Consider the following 19,352-nt stretch of genomic DNA (forward strand, 5'->3'; position numbering starts at 1 on the left):
CAACTCTCCAGCCTGTCCAGGTCCCGCTGAATGGCAGCGCAGCCTTCCAGCGTATCAGCCACTCCTCCCAGTTTTGTGTCATCAGCGAACTTGCTGAGGGTACACTCTGTCCCCTCGTCCAGGTCATTGATGAACAAGTTGAACAAGACTGGGCTGAGTACCGAGCCCTGGGGAACTCCACTAACTACTGGCCTCCAACTGGACTCTGCCCTGCCGATCAGAACCCTCTGAGCCCTGTCATTCAGCCATTTCCTTTAAAGCCAATGGCTTCTAATAGGGACCTAATAGGGCAACGATATAGATCTAATCCCCCCAAATGAGATGATAGTGAAGTGAGATGAATTTCACTCTGCTGGACAGCATGAAAGCCACTTTTGGAGTTTAACATAAGAGAAGTGTATGTGATCCAATCTTCTGACCCTAAAGTGTGTAACAACGTGTGGTTTTCATAAGATGCAAAGAAACAACTCTTGAGATTTTTCTCAAATAAGTGTCCCTACTGACAGCCGGGGTAATCACTGCACTCTCTGTTGAGAGAACAAACTGCAAGTCAGTTTATAGGCTCATTCTTCCAAGTGGGTTATATTAAACAAATCACAACTGTGACAAAATTCTTGCTCCAGCTTGCACTTTGCTCACCCAGTTAGCCCGGCTGACAACGCCATTCCCCGAGTTTTCTTCAATTCTGTTGGGTTTGGCCCATTCAAGCTTCCCTGTACCACAACATGCTCAGCAGGGACTTCTCCAGCTTACCTAGATGGAGCCCAGCAGCAGGTCCCACAGCTCTCTGAGCCTGCTTTCCTCCTCTGCTTCCAAAGACAGAGTCTTTCTCTCATCGCTGCCTTCCCATTCCAGCACCGCTTCCTGGATATTTTATCTGATGAGGACATGGATAAATCAAATCTGGCTGTAATTACTCCCATCCCCTCATTGCCCTGTTCTGCAGAGCTGGCCTTTTTTTCTCCTGTGCCCTTTTTGGGTCAATGAAACTTCTAGTGCACAGCTTTAGCATTGAATCAATAACAGCGAAGCATGTAGAAATTATTTAAAGCTAAAGAGGTGTTGTACCTGAATGCAAAGTACTCTCTGTGTAGTAATAGCATATATATATTTTACTATTATGTTATACATCATAAATCCTGAGAGAGATCCACTGTACCTACACTGCAGCATGCTTTCTCCACAAATAACCCCCACAAATATTGCATTAATAATATATATGTCAGATTTCTGAGCTACAGGGTTTTTTTGAAACTACTTTATTGATGACTTTTTTTCTTTTGCCAGTATAGCTGTTAGAATAAAAGAAATAAAGAATTTTCTTTCCCTGCTCCAGATAAGAAATGTGAAATGTCTTGTTTTGTGCTCTGTAGTCCCAGGCTGGAGTGTGCCTGCTGTGGCCAAACCATTAAGGAACTCAACTGAGAGTGCAACAAAACTGTACCTAACACAGATTTCTGAACAAAAAAATGTCCTTATCTTGTGCAAGTGCCATTCCCTGCCTCATCTCAAATCCCAGACCCACATTACTTGGGAACTGGGATTATTAAAAGAAAGATGATCAGAAATTTTTGCATATAGTCTATCCTATTACATGTATGAGTTTATATCTCATATGACACATATAAACATAATTTTTTTTCATTCTTGGAAATGCCAGAAGCCTTCTGGCTGACGTTTTGCACAATAATGAAAGCATGAATTAGCCTGGAGCACACACCAAGGAAAATGCTAGTCTGAGTCAGCTAGTTCTTGGCAAAATTAATAAGTAATCAAACCCATGGTTTTGTAGCGGGGTGGTCAGGAAACATTAGGTGTCCCTGGCATCATCGTCTGTTATAAGATGCAATCTGGTGAGCGTGAAAGGTGATGTCTCCTTTTAGGGAGCCTATATGTCAGCTAGAATATGACATATTCACACAGGTTATATGATATAAAATCAGTCACTCCATACAATCAGAAGTAAACAAGGAAATTAATGGATCTTGCAAGGCAGGGTATAACGCTGCAATATTCAAGACAACTGCTGACTCTCTCTGTCTCTGAGCCTTTTTGTTGCGGTGTATCTCGTCTCTGCTTTCCAAGCAGTGTGCAGAAACTGAGAAACGCTTTTGTGACACAAAGACTCTTCCCATGGCCCTGAAGTTTTGTGTGCCCAAACAGCAGGTCACTGAGAGTATTGCCAGCATCTCGGAAATATCTTGAAACAGTGGAAAATTGTCCAGAGGCTCTCCCCCTTCTTTATGTGGCTATAAATAGGAGTTAAAAGGCAAACAAAATGAGATATTTCTTTTTTTTTTTTTTTTTCTTTTTTCCTTCCTCATGGCAAAACATGAAAAAAACACAACAATTATGCAGTGAACATGACCACAGGCTTTCCCCTGCCACCAGAATTTTCTGGAGCAGCCCTTCACGTGCATGTACATTCATCGCATATGTTCATCGCTGTCTCTCACTTTCAGGTTGTGTTCGATACTTTCGCTGTTACGTGGGTAGTGCCATGAAGTTTGGAGGAGAAACGTGGTGGAATCTGAGAAAAACCTGCTACCAGATTGTTGAACACTCCTGGTTTGAATCCTTTATCATATTCATGATTCTTCTGAGCAGCGGAGCCCTGGTTAGTGTAGCACCATTTCATGCATTTATTTAGAAGTATTTTTAGCTTTACTCTGTGGCCAGAATTGGTTTTGGCAGAAAACACAGTGAATACCTTTGAACTCATCAGGAGCAAAAAAAAGAAGAGGCTTCGCACAGCAGTCATTTATTCGCTATTGCAATTACTGTAAATTTATTATTTAAATTATTATAAATTATGAGATAGAGTGAGCAATGCTGAAAATATATAGTGCTCAGAAGCTGTTTCTGTTCTGGCTGTATACTGGATTTTTCTGGCTTTCTCTGGAAGTTATTTCACAGTTGTGAAATTTTTTTTAATGTCATTAAAACGAATAAATTACTCTTAATACTTGAAAACATAGTACTTGGTTCTCATAAAAGTATGTTTTTAGAAATTCATTTCAAGAAGTTTATATTTTCCACCTAGGATTCCAGTGTGCACGACGCTGTGTCCACAAGGTGTACTACTTAGAGAAAAAGAAAGAGAAGGGACAGGGAGAAGTACAAGTTTATCAGCTGACACAGATTTGAGTAAAAGAGGGGGTTTAGATCAGTGTAAAACACGTATTGAATGATAAAGGGGTCTTAATGAGTCTAGACTTTCGTTTTATAAAGCTCATCTCTGACTTTTACCATTTATCTGCATGTCATGTTTTCAGGCATTTGAAGACATCCATATAAACGAGAGAAAAAGCATTAAAATCATGTTGTCATTTCTTGACAAAATGTTCACTTTCATCTTTGTCTTGGAAATGCTCCTGAAATGGGTGGCTTACGGCTTCAAGAAATATTTCACCAATGCCTGGTGCTGGCTGGACTTCCTTATCGTAGACGTAAGTTCTGCCTTTGGCGTTTCTACAAGGGTCCTGTTGCAGGATGCCGTAGCAAAATCACCGACTGTTTTCTGAATGCGAAGCTAGAATACCCTTTCGTGATGGTTTCAGGATACTGCACTCTGGGCATGGAAAATATGGAGAGAAATTTTTTTTTTTTAAACAGGAATAAAGGAAGTGGATGCTAAGACATTGCTAATACTTTCTTTTGTCTTCCCATTCAGGTCTCTTTAGTAAACCTCTTCGGCAGTTCATTTGGCCCCATGAAATCTCTTAGGACTCTCCGAGCTCTGAGACCCTTAAGAGCATTGTCACGATTTGAGGGGATGAGGGTAAGACAATACAAATTAAACCCTGGCAGTACTAATTAGCACGTAACAGGTTCATAACTCATGACTGTGTCTTTATGAAGTCCACATATCTACCGCAAGTTCAATTTAGGACCTATAAAATGAATTTTTAAAAGGCACCTTTGCTGTGCTCCTCTGTACTTGGCTGCTCTTCATAGACTTTCCTTGAAACTTTATTCCATTGCTGCTCAGTCATTCTTGTGTTCCTGTCTTACTGAGATAACCAAAAATAAAACAGAGAATAAGAACTGTGAGCATAATTCTCATTTCTGAAGTCTGTCGGCAACCTAATTCAGAGGAAAGAATCACCTTTGTTCTGCAAGTATTTATTGGGTTGATTTACAAAAACTTTAGGCTGTTAAAAGGTATTTTGCTCAAATTATGGTTTCAAATAGACTTATTCTTTCAAAAATCAGGAGTGGTTGTCTGCAGAATATGTGTTGCTTTTCTCCATCAAATGAGCACCTGGAACAATGTGAAGCTGCTGGACATTAATTACATGTAATTACAAATCTACCATTGTGCAAATACAGAGAAAGATTCCCTCAGCCTTATGCAAAACACATCTGTACACTGCAGTGTGAAACAGCGTGATAACCACAGTGGTAATTGGGCAAAAGTCTGGTCTATGGAATATACGCTGGCATGCTGTCGTGGTTTAACCCCAGCTGGCAACTTGGCACCACGTAGCCGCTTGCTCACTCCCCCCACAGTGGGATGGGGGAGAGAATCAGAGGAGTAAAAGTGAGAAAACTCATGAGGTGAGATAAAGACAGTTTAATAGGGAAAGCAAAAGCTGCTCACGCAAGCAAAGCAAAGCAAGGAATTAATTCACCACTTCCCATGGGCAGGTGGGTGCTCAACCATCCCCAGGACAGCAGGGCTCCATCACGCATAATGGCAACTTGGGAAGACAAACACCATCACTCCAAACATTCCCTCTTCCTTCTTCTTCCCCCAGCTCATATACTGAGCATGACATCATATGGTCTGGAATAGCCCTTTGGTCAGTTGGGGTCAGCTGTCCCTGCTGTGCCCCCTCCCAGCTTCTTGTGCAGCTGGCAGAGCTGAGAGCTGAGAAGTCCTTGGCCAGTCTAAGCACTACCCAGCAACAACTAAAACATCAGGTTGTTGCCAACGTCCTTCTTGTACTAAATCCAAACACAGCATTATACCAGCTATTAGGAAGAAAATCAACTCTGTCCCAGCTGAAACCAGGACACATGCGAAAACGGGTGATAGAAACACATACGGCATCACCATCCCACCTTTACATAGGAATTAATTAACAGAATGTATGAAAATTTCCGTGTCTGGAGTCAATTTTGAAACAGGTACCATCATATTTTCTGTCTTGCTATGTGGAATGTGGCCTCCAAAAACCTTCATAAAGCTTTTTCATTTTTCTTCTGGTCCATCAAGTTCTTTGCTACCTGACTGCTGAGTTCATTGCCTTCACTGTGAACCTCAAAGATATATTCTCATCCTTTGCCCATTTTATGAAGCAATCTGTTATGTCTTAGCATGCATTTGAAACCTACATGGACATTTTCTGTGATTATACAGCACCCACCACATAAAAAGTACCTAGATCATGGGTATAGACCCCAAACAAAATCATAATCCACTAAAAATAATAGATCTAGCAAAATACTAGTGGAGAGTTATTACTGGTCCTTTTAAAAACTACTTTCTACAGTCTTAATAATACAGTCTTCCGCGCTAGTGCTTATGCGTGATTACTTCAGAAATTTTGTGTTATAAAAGTTTAAAGCAAACAAACAAAACATCCCCCACTCCAAAATCAAGGGAAAGTCAACAAAGACTCACATTGTAGTATACTTATGTGGTAGTGGCTCACAGCAGCCCAAAAAGTATCAGCTATTCTTTTGAAAGCTTAAGAAATACTACGGACCTTTGAATCTTTGCTCGAGGTGCCCATGCCAGCCTTGACTAGTATTTACATAGAAGACATTAGGTTTCTGTTTGCTGAGGTGACTAAGTGACTGCTTAAACCCATCTTTGTTTAAGTGTTTTTTTCCTCTCCCATTTCATCCAAGGTGGTTGTCAATGCCCTCGTGGGAGCCATACCTTCCATCATGAATGTTCTGCTCGTCTGCCTCATCTTCTGGCTCATCTTTAGTATCATGGGAGTGAATCTCTTTGCTGGGAAGTTTGGGAAATGTGTCAATCTAACAGAAGAAGATTCAGAATTAAATAGTTCGATCAATGACATAAAAGACTGTGGAATGTATAATAACACAGGGAAAATATTCTGGGTCAATGTTAAAGTCAACTTTGATAATGTTGGCTCTGGCTACCTGGCTCTTCTTCAGGTGGTAAGTATTGCTTGCCTTCACTAGCCAGCACCATGTCAGATGGACCTGACCTCCCGTCAACTCCTAACTCATCTCTGTGGGTATGGAAAAGAATGGTATCATACGGTCTGCTCTTCCCTTGCAGCTGGCTGTTCAAACACCTGTGCTGTTCGTGCACACAAATGGAAAAAGGGGTACAAATTAGACCCCGCTGTGATTTTCCAGGTGATAAAATAAGCATGGGGTGCACAGGTGCTGTTTCAGCCTCCAGCAGGTTCACGTGCCTGAGAGCTGGAGTCAATCTCTGAAGGAAATTTGAGGCAAATGCCAACCTAATCTGGCAAAACACAGATTTGTTGAGCCATGAGGGTCATAAGACCTTTAGGAGACCATGCTAACGAAGGTTTGCTCCATCAGCATCCTAGGACAACATATTCTGTCCCACCCTAGCAAGCTTTCACACCCTGATAAGGCTAGAATGCCACGCATACAACAGGGGCAAGTTCCCCTGAAGTCAGAGCGTGGTGTTTGTGTGTGTGACCGTACCAAAGGCTCTTACGCCAGTCAGTGTCATTTGGATATTGCGGATAATGTGAAGACTTTTCCTCTGAAAGTCCAATATGTTTTCCATAATCTCTCATTCTAGGCAACATTTAAAGGTTGGATGGAAATCATGTATGCGGCAGTAGATTCACGAGAGGTCAGTCACTGCCTTCAAACTATATATTTTTTTTAATGCTACTGCTTTCTGCAAGAACGTTATGATTTTTTCACTTTTACACCTGCGGTTTGTCTGTGCTGAATCTTTCCAGTAATTATTTTTATCAGCTGATGTAAACATTTCATGTGCGAATGACTCATAGTATCCTAAAGGTAATCTGTTGTGATGGGGAGTGGGATTCAACTCCAGACCCACCTACTTAAATGCAGTTACCTATAAGTAAGGTCTCTGTGTGAGTTCACCTCCAGGTGCCCTCTGTGGCTAATAGAGATCTATTCAATGTGCTCAGAGGGATCTAGGGAGCATTTCAGTTCACCCTGGATATCTATATTGTTCAGCTGAGCACCTCTTTATACCACATTGACTCTGCTAGTAAATGGATGTCTGCCAGCTAGCAGGGGAGTTGAGAGTTCCCACTCACATGGAGGGACTTACCTTCACGCATCTTCTTTTACGAAACGCAAACTTGGAGTAAACCTGAATGTTTTACAGTAACATAGTTTAAAGTCCGCTTCAAAACATAAACCCAAATTTTATCAAGAATCGAGCTATTGTGGCTAAGCAACCATTTAAAATGTGTTGTCAGGCATCACTGGTGCTATTTTGCCTACTGTTTCTATCGCCAGTCCATTTGTTGTCATCAGAAGTATCATCCAATGTTATACAGAACAAAGTGGTATGTCATTGGAAGCAAAGAATTTCAACTGAAGATGCTATCTTAATTTGATCATGAGTTCAAAGGAATCAAATAATTTTAAAAGTAACCATATATGAAAATGGGGGGGAGGGGGTGTTTCATTTTGTGAAACTATTTTTCATGTTCTTGTTTTCTTTTTATCCATAATAGCCATAGAATAAGCTTTTTTGCTAGGAAAAAGACATATCTAGGCCAAGATTTTTAATGGCAAGAGCTTGGAATTAGACTTCTAAATGGTCTCCTTGATTTTTCAAGTACTGAGCAATTTACAGCTCCTATTCTTATTGGCAGAAGCTGAACTGATGCTTCTGAAATGCTTGTGAAAATCATGTCAAGAATGTCCAATTCAGTAACTGTTTCTGTTCACTTTAGTAGGGCCTCAATCAGTTGCAAATGGTAGGATTTTAAGTCGGGTTTGAAAAGAAAAAAAAACACCGCAACAATCAGCTTTTGTGGAAAAAAAAAAGAAATTTAAAATAAAAGCAAACCTCGTTCACCATTAGTCAAAGACTAAGTTTTGCTCTACAAGTTTTTCAGTGCAAATATATTCAACATCAGTATGAATTAAACCATCCTGTTCTGCAATGATTTAGCCAGAAACTACATAAACAAGCATTGTAAAAGAAATCAAATTAACAAGTTGTCATAGTATAAACACTTTGCAGTACTGTTCTTTTGAGCCATGTTTTCTCTTCAGTTATCTCTCGGGTGTTGTGCTTGCTGTATTGTTTTGTAAGGTTCATGCGTAATTTGAAAAGGGTTAGTATTCAGCATCTGAGCAATAATGCTCAACAATAATAAGTCTCTACAAGGTCCTAGAGTTCTGATGCATCTGGTAGTCACAGTATGAATGTTGCTTTCTTCCACCAGTTTGTTCCCTTCCAAAACTGTCATATCCATCTAGTATTTTGTGTTATGCACTATTGGTACTTTTAAATTATACCAATTTGGTCAGAATTAGCAATAAGGCTCTAAATCTTAGTTCTTCCTGGAATCAATTTGTGAAAGGATCTACAATATGAAAAGTATTCTGAATTGAGCCCATGTTGTTACTGGTCATTTTTCACGTTGCTTCTCATTCTTGCAGAAAAATGAGCAGCCTCAAATGGAGCACAGTCTATATATGTATCTCTACTTTGTGAACTTCATCATCTTTGGATCTTTCTTTACCCTGAATCTCTTTGTTGGTGTTATTATTGACAACTTCAACCAACAAAAGAAAAAGATAAGTATATTGGTTGTGCTCCCAGGCACCTATTATATCTTGAGCATGCTATCTTTAGAGAACAAGGTCCTTGCTATACATGGAATTTAAAACTTTTATTGGCATTTACGAGAGCATTAGTAATTAAGATAGCAGAAGTAACACCCAAGATGAGTTTCTTCCTCCTTTCTTTTCCCCTATAACCTGAACATCCAGCTCTTTCCCCACATATCGAAGGCAATGACATGGTCTCTGCACCCCCTTAAAATTTTGCTCCTTTTTGGGAACTGAGCACAACAGGAGACTCATTATTTAGAAAGTGGTCTGGTACGGATGCTCTGAGAATTTTTTTGGATAGTCAACAAGACCAGGATGTGGGAAGCCAGGGAAAGATTTATTCCTGTCCAGGATTTCAAGCTTTCTGAGCTAGCTGGGTTTCACCCCAGGACTTCCGCTCTGTGAATGTATGGTTTGTGCCACTCTGGTTTTTTGGACACAGTTATGCATTATGAAAAGGGCTAGTACCAGTTAGAGGTGAAAGAGGAAGGAATGTTAGTTTCCAAAATTTTTAGACTTCATAACTACAATAGTGTTGCTTTCTCACCAAATAACAGTGACATTTCTTTATATACTTAGGTGGGGAAGATATCTTTATGACAGAAGAACAGAAAAAATATTACAATGCAATGAAAAAGTTGGGATCCAAGAAACCTCAAAAACCAATTCCAAGACCGCAGGTAAGGCTGTGTGAATTCTTCAAAAGGAAAATGCATTGCAACTGGGCAATGTAATTCACTGAAAAGTGTGTATGTTTATGTATTGCATATAAATTGTTTATACTGTCTTTAGATTGATACTCAGACAGTGCTCTAAAGTCAATTCCATAGCAAAAAGTTGCACTGAAAGAGTTTAGAGGTTAAATATTTATTAAGTTCTCCGCATAAATATTGTTGCATTTTACTTTCACCCTGGAACTGATTAAACTTCAGGATGGGAAGGGATTTTTAATGTCATTTTTACATTCTGCCTTTCTCAAATTTATCTGACTTCACTGTAGTTGAGTAACTTTGCAACATAAGAATTGGAGCTGTTGGAAACATGTATGGATCTGTATTTTCATAGCTGATACCAGATGTATTTTTTTTCCTCTAGAACAAATACCAAGGGTTCCTTTTTGACAGTGTAACATGCCAGGCCTTCGATGTTGTAATCATGACACTCATTTGCCTTAACATGGTTACCATGATGGTGGAAACCTATGACCAAAGTAGAACGAAGGCTAATGTCCTTGACAAAATCAATAAACTCTTCGTTGCCATCTTTACTGCAGAATGTGTACTGAAATTGGTGGCTCTGAGGCAGTACTATTTCTCAAATGCCTGGAACATATTTGATTTAGTTGTTGTGATCATGTCACTTACTGGTAAGTAAAATTTATTTGGCAGATTCTTTACAAATTTTTTTTTTTTTTCAGGAAAAAATTGTTAAAATTTATCAACTGGAAATGGATGTTGGAATGGAAATCATAATATTGTAAAGTCTTGGGGCAAAAGAACTAAAAACCCCACCATGATTATATTAAAATAATATGAAACAATATTTTCTAAAATTTCTGCTATTTTCTTTTAATAAAGTATTAAAAAAAAAGGTGGCTGTGTTATATAAAATCTTTCATAATGGTTCTTCAGATTGCTTTTTCTTGGTCTGAAAGACAGAATGGATAACCATCATACCAGTACCACATTATGTGATAATCTCCATTGTTACAGAATTAGTGCCAGCTGAGAAATCTTCAAACACATGAAAATTGCTGCGTTTTGTGATCTGTGTTTGTAAAAGAGAATTGAAATACACAGAGAATGTGAAGACTGGGATTAAATTATAGACTATAGAATTCTGTTTCTGGAAACTCAGGCATAGGTGATCGAAAATAAAGGTTCGCACTGTGTAGCAGGATAGAAAAGAACAATACCAATGTAGTAGCTTTCATTTGAAGGCATTGTTATGGAAGAATGGGGTAAAGAGCTCTACCGCCAGTCTGAGCTTCCTGCCAGTTTAACTATTCCTAGGGCCATGAGTGCCAAAACAGCCGAAGGCATTCAGGGTCATAAAGCCATCTCATTTCTTTAGTATGACTTACGTTTTGGGCAAGTAAGATTCCAGTAAGAATATGGCTCTTTCTTGAGAAATTAAGTTTCTGGAGTGGAAATGTATCTGAATCATCTAAACCTAGAAAAGCCAAACCTCTTCTAGTGCTACTGGATCTGCCATTTTTTTTTTCATGCAAACTAAAGATAAAATAACATCTGTGTGTAGCTATGGCCCTGAATGAATTCAAAGCCATTGTAGAGTGGCATGCACAACTTCTGTGTTCATCATTGGGTTTGTTTATACATATCTTGTCTAGATTATCTAAATGATGACCATGACATTGTTATTATATCTTGTTTTCTTAGTTTAGCTTTGTAGTGTCAGTATTTGAAGTCCAATTATGAAGGTAAATCCATAACCTGCACTTGCTGAAGTATTCATGCCACCAGTGTCAAAGAAAACCATCAGCCAATGAGTGTTGACTGATATGGGTATTTGAAGTCATGCATAGAAAGGTGCTTGCTTCGTGCAACGGGTACTATCTTCTGGTGGCTGAAGAATGTAGTTTATAATTGCTGATTTCTACAGCTATTTTCTCAACCCTAACTTCTATTAACGGTTGTTCTGTTAGGGTCTTAGCACACATCAGATATTATTTTTCAGCTGTACAGATATTTTAATTTCATCCTACTTACTAGTTAAGCAGAAGCGTGATATTCTAACCAGTTGTTTTCCTTTCCATTTTAGCCTTACTGCTTTCTGGCATCGGTAAAGCATTTGAACATTTCTTACCACCTACACTCTTCAGGGTCATTCGCTTGGCTCGGATCGGACGAATACTGAGACTCATCCGGGCTGCCAAAGGAATCCGAACTCTGCTTTTTGCCTTAATGATGTCCCTACCTGCTCTGTTTAACATTGGCCTCTTGCTTTTTCTGGTCATGTTCATTTATGCCATTTTTGGCATGGCTAACTTTGCCTATGTGAAGATGGAAGATGGCATTGACGATATGTTCAACTTCCAAACCTTTGCTAACAGCATGCTCTGTCTCTTCCAAGTCACCACGTCAGCTGGCTGGGATGGTCTTCTCAGTCCTATTTTAAACACTGGGCCACCATACTGTGACCCAAACATAAATGGTACTATAGGCGAATGTGGTAAACCTGCCATAGGTATTATTTATTTTGTGAGTTACATCATTGTATCATTTCTCATTGTTGTAAACATGTATATAGCTGTTATTCTGGAAAACTTCAATGCTGCTACTGAGGAAAGTACAGAGCCTTTAGGGGAAGATGACTTTGACATCTTTTATGAAATCTGGGAGAAGTTTGACCCTGAGGCAACTCAGTTTATAACTTTCTCTGCACTTCCAGACTTTGCAGATGCTCTGGCTGAACCTTTACGTGTACCAAAACCAAACAAAGTTGAACTCATAGCAATGGACCTGCCTATGGTCAGTGGAGATAGGATCCATTGCTTGGATATCTTGTTTGCTTTTACCAAAAGAGTGTTAGGAGATTCTGGGGAGCTGGATACTCTCAAAGTACAAATGGAGGAGAAGTTCATGGCTGCCAATCCATCCAAAAAATCCTATGAGCCAATCTCCACTACTCTCAGACACAGACAAGAGGAAGCTTCTGCCACTGTCATCCAGCGTGCCTACAGGAATCACTTGCTCCTGCGCTCCATAAAGCAGGCTTCTAAGTTCTACCATCACAGAACTTGCAATGGTGACAATCTTAGACATGCTGCTCCAGAAAAAGAAGGACTTATTGCATCTATGGTAGGTGAAAACTATGGTAGGAGTCCTGACAAATCTGAAACTTTGTCCTCAGCATCCTTTCCTCCATCATATGACAGTGTCACAAGAGCCAGTAGTGGCAATCTCATGGCTGAGAATGGAGAAATTTCAGGTAATCAACAATCTCCAGACATTAAATAGTTCATCAGTGACAGTGATGTTGAGAATATTTTAAAATGTTCACAGAAGCTGCTATTGTAAATACATGTCAGCTGAGGCAGCCTCCCTATTAAACAAGGTCTGTTGATCACGATCAGTTAACCATACTTAGGTATGAAAACTGCTGCTAAATCGTAGCCTTTGGCTCTGCTACGTTCAGCTTTGTTCGATATTTACGTATGCAGAGACAAAAGCTGTAAAAGGTTTTGGATTGGTTTGATCAAGGGCACCCCACTGCAGAGCAGGTCCCACAGCACCTGCGTGTTGCGGCGTATTCCAGCAGTGATAGTTAACATCTGCTGATGTTATCCCTGGCGCAAGGAGTGGAGAAAAGCCCAAGCAGCAGTGGATCTACTGGAGAATAGGAAAAGAATGTCAGTGTGAAGATAAATTGCCAGAGGGAAAGGAGCTAAAATTTATCCTAAGTCCATTCCTAATTGATACTCTCCTTATAAACCTGTTAATCAAATGGCTGCTGATTTTTTTTTTTTTTCTTTTTTTAATGTTTGGGGGCTGATATACCACAAAGATAGCCACTGCATGATCCACAGATGTGCCACAGTATAGTGAACTTCTTCCAATGTGATTGATTTACAGCATAAGTCATGGCATGTATGCTATTGTAGTTGTGCTACTGCAGCTTAATGAAATAATAAACACAACTCTTAGTATTACAGAAGTTGTGCTGAGCTGAGTAAAACCTTGTTTTATGTTTTGTCTGTGAGGATTATTTTTTTTTAACCCAGTTTCCTCTGGCAGCAAGGAGAAGGCAGCTGTGCTCCATAACAAATTGTGTTTGTTATGTACTTTCCTCAAACTTTATGGACTGGTAAAGTTTCATGCTCAAGTTCATTCCTGCCAATGTGGTAGAGAGGGGAGACACAAGTAAGCATTTCCACTGGGGGAAATTGGCAGCATCACTTCAGATGACATCAGAAACCCAAGCAGAGGAGCACCACATGGGCCTCATCTGAGCTGCTCTTGGTTGTGGTGGTGAGTGTCATCCATGGCCATGGAGTGAGGCCTTGACCTAAAGTAGATGCGTTCACTGTTGGTAGGAGCCTTTCCCCCTTCTGCCTGTGCTGCTTTGATGGGAGGAACAATTTTCTCTCTCCTGCAAAGATTAGAAGAACCCAAAGTCCGAGTAACATGGACAGTTAGGAAATCTGTGTTGAAGCATTTGGATCTCGGGGTTAACATAAGCCTAAGGATGTAATCACAAATTCTATTTCTCATGAAACTGTGTTTTCACGTGGTCTCTCAGGATCCTCAACTGCATTTTCTTTATGAAGTTCTTTATCTTTCTTCATATCCTTACTAGCTTGGGCTTCTCAGAAAAACACATGCCCAAACAGTACTCAGTCTTTTGTCCTTTGTACATGCACTTCGGAGATACTTCCAGCTGTCTAATGACTGTTGTGTTATCCTTTGTCATGCACTAGATGTAAGCATAAATTACCCTTGACATTTTAATTGCTTGTTTAAACTTCAAACACGTTACACACAAGCTAGCGTAAGATGCTTTCTATTTTTCTTAGTCGCAAGGTTGTAGCTGTGTGGTCGCTGTTGGGTTTGGCAGGTTCTGGCAAGGCTTGGGTGAGCTTTTCCCTCCACACTGATTTCAGCCAGAAAGGACAACAGATTCTGCAACTGAGTGGGACCTGCTGTACCCTTTGCTTGCAACCTGCAGCAAGTTGCCTACTCTCTTCAATACCCCTTCTCTAGGGTGGCAGTTATACGTCCTGGTTTGTGTCTCTTTCTTCTTCTCCTGACATTTTCACCTAGTCAGATTATGAGCTTTTGGGACCAAAATTCTCTTTTACTATGAATGGTAAATTACACCTAATAACGAGGCTCTGTTTTCAGTTATACTGTCTGAACGCTGATTGCAAATAAACAATATTTACGATAGCTTTTAATTTTAATTTCCTCTGTGGTATTCCCTTAGCCATCATAACACCTTTAATTAGTTTTGACTAATACTCCCTCAAATTTTAAGATATGTGCACAGCGAATCTGCTTTATTACAGAGAAGTAAACAGCTCTGTGCCACTGGAACTCAAGGGGCTCTATTCCTTCACACTAAAAAAGAAAGCTAATAATTAAAAATAATAAATATAATTAAATCGTTTTCGTTGGCTAAAATGATTTTTAAAACACTTACCTGGTTGTTGACTACGCAGCACTTGTGAGATGGTGTTTCCCAGCTCCAGCCTGTGTGATGGCTGCTTCCCATGATGTGCAGGGTCCATCAAGAAGCAGTAGTGAGCTGCATGCACCGTTCTCATCCATTTGGTTGTGCAATGAACAGCCCTGACATCACAACCTCTCAGGAGAGAGGGCTTAAACACATATTTAAACAAATCAATACCCAAAACCAATGCAACCCAGCTTTGCCAGTTTATGAGCCAGGAAGGAGTATTTCTGATTGCAAGAATAGTTTATTGACAGTCAGCTACATACTAAGCCTCGCTGAAGTCCATCTGTTTGGGAAGGCCACCCTGAAGCTGAATCAGAGCTCCACCATTGTAAGAGATCAGATGCAAAAGATCATTTGGTGCCCTAAGTGCATTGTTTATTGGTGAAAGAAATGACAAGTACCCCCTAGGGTGAATTTTAGCTTCTGCAAAAACCCTTCTGGGTAACGGTGATACCATGTTGGGGAAGGCAAGTCCCTTGCCATGTTCTTTAATCTTTCTGGTTCTCTTCTGAACCCTCTTAATTTTGGTTCTTACTGATGTCCATACTAAAACCCTAGTTTCCTGTGATGGCTGTGTGGCATACAGTCTTGTTTTCAGATGGATTGCTGTCCTTTTTGGTCATACTGAACAACATTTTATGTGTTTGTCCCCTTCTAGTCACTGTTCTGAGAGCATTGCATTAACAGCCTGATCTCTTCAACAGTTCTCTGTTCCATAACCTATCACTTCCAAATTTCACACCAAATTATTGCATTTTTAAAGAGGTTATTAATAGAGACAACAAAAACATGAGGGCTGAGAGCTCTTCCCTTTGACAGCCCATGAGAAACACCAGCTCAAACCCATGATGTTTTTGTCTATTCCTTTGCTAGTGATGTAGCACAACAAATAGAGCAATGCAGGACGGGAGAACACCAGAACAACTGTTCCTCTCCGTCATGGGCTTGGTTTCACCACCTAAAGCACATACATTTTTCAGGAAATCAAACTACTGGAAAGGTCTTGAATATTTGCACTCCAGTCAAAAGAGTAAAGGGGGGGCGGAGAGAGAAAGACTATGTGGAACTAACCTATAAAAAGGTATTTTCTTCAGCAAAAATCAGGACCTGTAGCATAAACTAGACTGACTTTACCATTGAGACAATAATTATTAATGGGACCATACTGATAATTTAGTTCAGTGTTTCTCAGCTCTTGGGCAAATCAGTGGAGCTGCATGGCCTGAAATTCCTATTGTGCCTTAAAGAAAAGAGAATTTTTTTCCTCCCATGTGTCAGATACCTTTGCAATTCAACAGTTGTGAATTAAAACTGGGTCAAGTGCAGAGAAGCAATACTTGAATGAATAGCAAACTGTGTTATGGAAAGAGATTCAAGCTTAGTTTGTTCAGCCCAGAAATAATGGCTGGGAGGATGTATCATAATTGTCAGTAAGTAAAGCAGGTGGGAAAATATGAGTGAGGGAGAAAAAAGTTTAAAAGACAAATAAACTAACCAGGGAAAAAATTACCCTGGAAATTAGAAGCGGCTTCTGTCCTTTGGAGGATGGAGTCATGAAACTGCTTTGCAGCAAAAGCAGAGGAGCCAGTCTGACTAGAAAGTGTATAGTTGACATTTCTTCAAGGGATTATGTGCCATGGCACTTTCAAGTGGATCTGTGACCCAGCAGACCCCTTGGTTCCTGCTCAAAACTCTTTGAATTTAATAAAATTAAGACTGGGATCTGGAACAGGACAGTGAAACTTGTTGAATGCTTCCTCCTAGTGGTTTTAGATCAAAATGACATATTCAAAGTGAAAAAAAAAAAAAAAAGTTGGGACCTCTATCTCAACTATAGAGATCAAAACCTATGCAGATAAATAACTGACTTTAAAAGGAGTATAAGCAGCAAGCAAAGACCTCAGAGGGAGAAAGGGCTGTGCTGAAAGAAAGCTACAGTTTAAAGGTCAGCAAGTGAAATGAGTGAGAAATTAAAAAGAGAATTAGACCATGAATAGGAAGCTGAAACAGTAATAAATAACTTGTTGGCTATACAAGAAAGAAGAAGAAAAAATAAAGAAATGTGGGATTGGCTTAAAATGGGGCAGGGATGAGGTTTTGAACAGCTTTAGGGTTAAAGATAATTTCTCTATATATGTTTATGACAAAGGTAAATAGTCTCCTTCATTTTCAGTGAAGACAATAATCAATTTCAGATTATATTTTCCTTGGCTAACAAGAAATGTTTGAACGGAAAGATGAGTACATCCAGGGAGGAACACAGAAGGGAATTAAAGCAATGGAGTCAGGGGCCAGAATAACACCTTTTCAAAAGTGTTGTTGAGAACTGGCACATGAAACTGCAGATTTGTCAGTAAGGATTTTGTGAGAATCTGCCAAATCAGGAAACGTAGCAGGAGGGGAAAAAAAATCCGCAAAATCAACCCAAATGTAATACTTATATTTGAAAAGGAGGTAACAAGCAATTCAAGCAATCAGAGACTTGCTAATCTGAACGAGCGTGTTGCAGGGCTGAGGAACACATTTTGAAGGGGAAGTAATGAAAGACTTGAAGGAAAGTGGAAAATTGAATAAAATAGGTTTGAAATCCATTTACTAAGAAAGAAGAATGTGGTAGATCTTATCCACTGGTATTCTGATAAACAAAATGTAATAGGGCAGGGCATAAAGTCCTCTACTGGAGGCCAAGTGGCGACATTTGCTACCAGGTGATGGAAACGGCAGAGCGAAGACTTGGATAAACTACTGGAACAGAATGGTTGTGTTGTATAATGTGATGCAGTCATGAAATGGAGAAATGCAAGTGAAGATCTATCCGCTGAGACACAGTCCCTGGAGTGCAGGATGTGCTAATGCAAGGGGAAGGCATGGGTGAGGTCACATCTGCACCTGCGCATGCATTGGTAAATGATGCTCAAGAAAGATTCATAGGAATCAAATAAGAATTAAAGGGCTTTTACAGTTGATGGGATTAGAAAGGCTTTGGGGGGAAGCTTGGAATCCTAGCTTGTTTAATCCTGCAAAATGAAAGTTGAGAGGAGAGATGTGACTGATCCTGAGAGGGGAATAAATGCCAGTTAGGGTTAAACCAGATCACTCAGTACAGCCTGCATCAGTCACCCTTCCTCTCAAGTGTATAAGAGGGGAGCAATTTCCCTGTGGTGAGTTTTCCCTGTGGAAGCTTTCCATGATCCCATGGCTATGTGCCAGGTGTCTGGCACAGGGAAAATCTGGAAAATGCACTTAGAAAATCTGTCATCCATACCCTAACTGTCTCAAAGCACAAGTTGCTCCAGAACAGCAAGATCCAATCACCCAAAGTGTGTTTGCTTATCCCATCCAGTCAACTGAGATGGTCCCTAACTGAGACCTCATATGTGTTGGGACAACAACAACAAGAAGGTGGAAAGAGATTTTCCTGCAACAAGTGCAAAGTGCCTTTTGCAGGAGGGTATGGGGTGTGGCAGAGCAGGCTGGCATGCTCACAGGTCATGTGCAGGACAAGTAAGTGTTAATATAATTGTAGGCAAATAGATGCAGAAGCTTGTTGGAGAGGTACTGAACTAAGGTTTTTACAAGCTGATAAGAAAAGCAGATCCAGAAGGTCTGCTTTTGGATAGTATGAGCATCAACCGAGTGACCTTAGCGCAGGTCGCTGTGTTGTAAATATGTCACATCTCCACTGAAAGGAACTGGGGACGCAGGTTTAAAGGCTGCCAAATATCTTGCAGGTGAATGTTAGGCTGCATTTGGCTACAGTAAGTTGTCCAGCTGGGGTTACAGCTCTTGACCTGAAGACACCAAGGAGAATGTCTGCCCCCTGGTAATTTGTTTCACAGTTAATTAACCTTACACTTAAAATCACAAGCCTACCTTTTAATTTAAATTAGCTTGACTTCAGCTCCAAGCCACTGGTTCTTGATATACTTTTAATGCTACATTATAAAATTCTTTAGTACCTGCTATTTTCATTCAATGAAGGTACTTATTCACTATCACTTCTCTATTTATTATTTTAATGTGAGTGGAATGACCTCTTCAAGCCTCACACATAGGCATTTTTCTCATCAATCAAATAATCTTTTGGCTCTTTACAGCACCTTCCTATATCTGACCCACCAATGCTGCCTGTCATGATCATTATAGCCCTGATAGTATGCAGCCAGTTTTCCCTCTCCTGGGAGCTGAAGGGCAGGAAACAACTGTCAGGAGTTTTATTGGATGTGGCAGGGAAAGGGTTAACCCATACAGCCATCAGGAGCCAGCTGCAAGGTATAAAAGGTCAGGGGTGTGTGTAGGAATATATATAAGGGAAGAGGTGATTCCTTAGGGCAGAAGTGGCTATCTTGGAGAAGGGT

The 19,352-nt window shown here is 40.1% G+C and overlaps 1 protein-coding gene across 1 annotated transcript in view; it reads left to right on the forward strand.

Moving 5' to 3' along the window:
- Positions 1-12,776, forward strand: part of LOC104130993 (sodium channel protein type 5 subunit alpha-like) — a 35,654-nt gene extending 22,878 nt beyond the window's left edge. Inside the window, 9 exon segments of the mRNA XM_035899625.1 lie at positions 2,463-2,617; positions 3,276-3,449; positions 3,674-3,781; positions 5,860-6,138; positions 6,764-6,817; positions 8,623-8,764; positions 9,376-9,476; positions 9,892-10,162; positions 11,578-12,776. Of these exon segments, the coding sequence (XP_035755518.1) occupies positions 2,463-2,617; positions 3,276-3,449; positions 3,674-3,781; positions 5,860-6,138; positions 6,764-6,817; positions 8,623-8,764; positions 9,376-9,476; positions 9,892-10,162; positions 11,578-12,776 (2,483 nt within the window).
- Positions 12,777-19,352: the final 6,576 nt, after the last annotated feature.

The sequence above is a fragment of the Egretta garzetta genome, unplaced genomic scaffold, assembly GCF_000687185.1.
Source record: "Egretta garzetta isolate BGI_Z169 unplaced genomic scaffold, ASM68718v1 scaffold117, whole genome shotgun sequence".
NCBI lineage: Eukaryota > Metazoa > Chordata > Aves > Pelecaniformes > Ardeidae > Egretta > Egretta garzetta.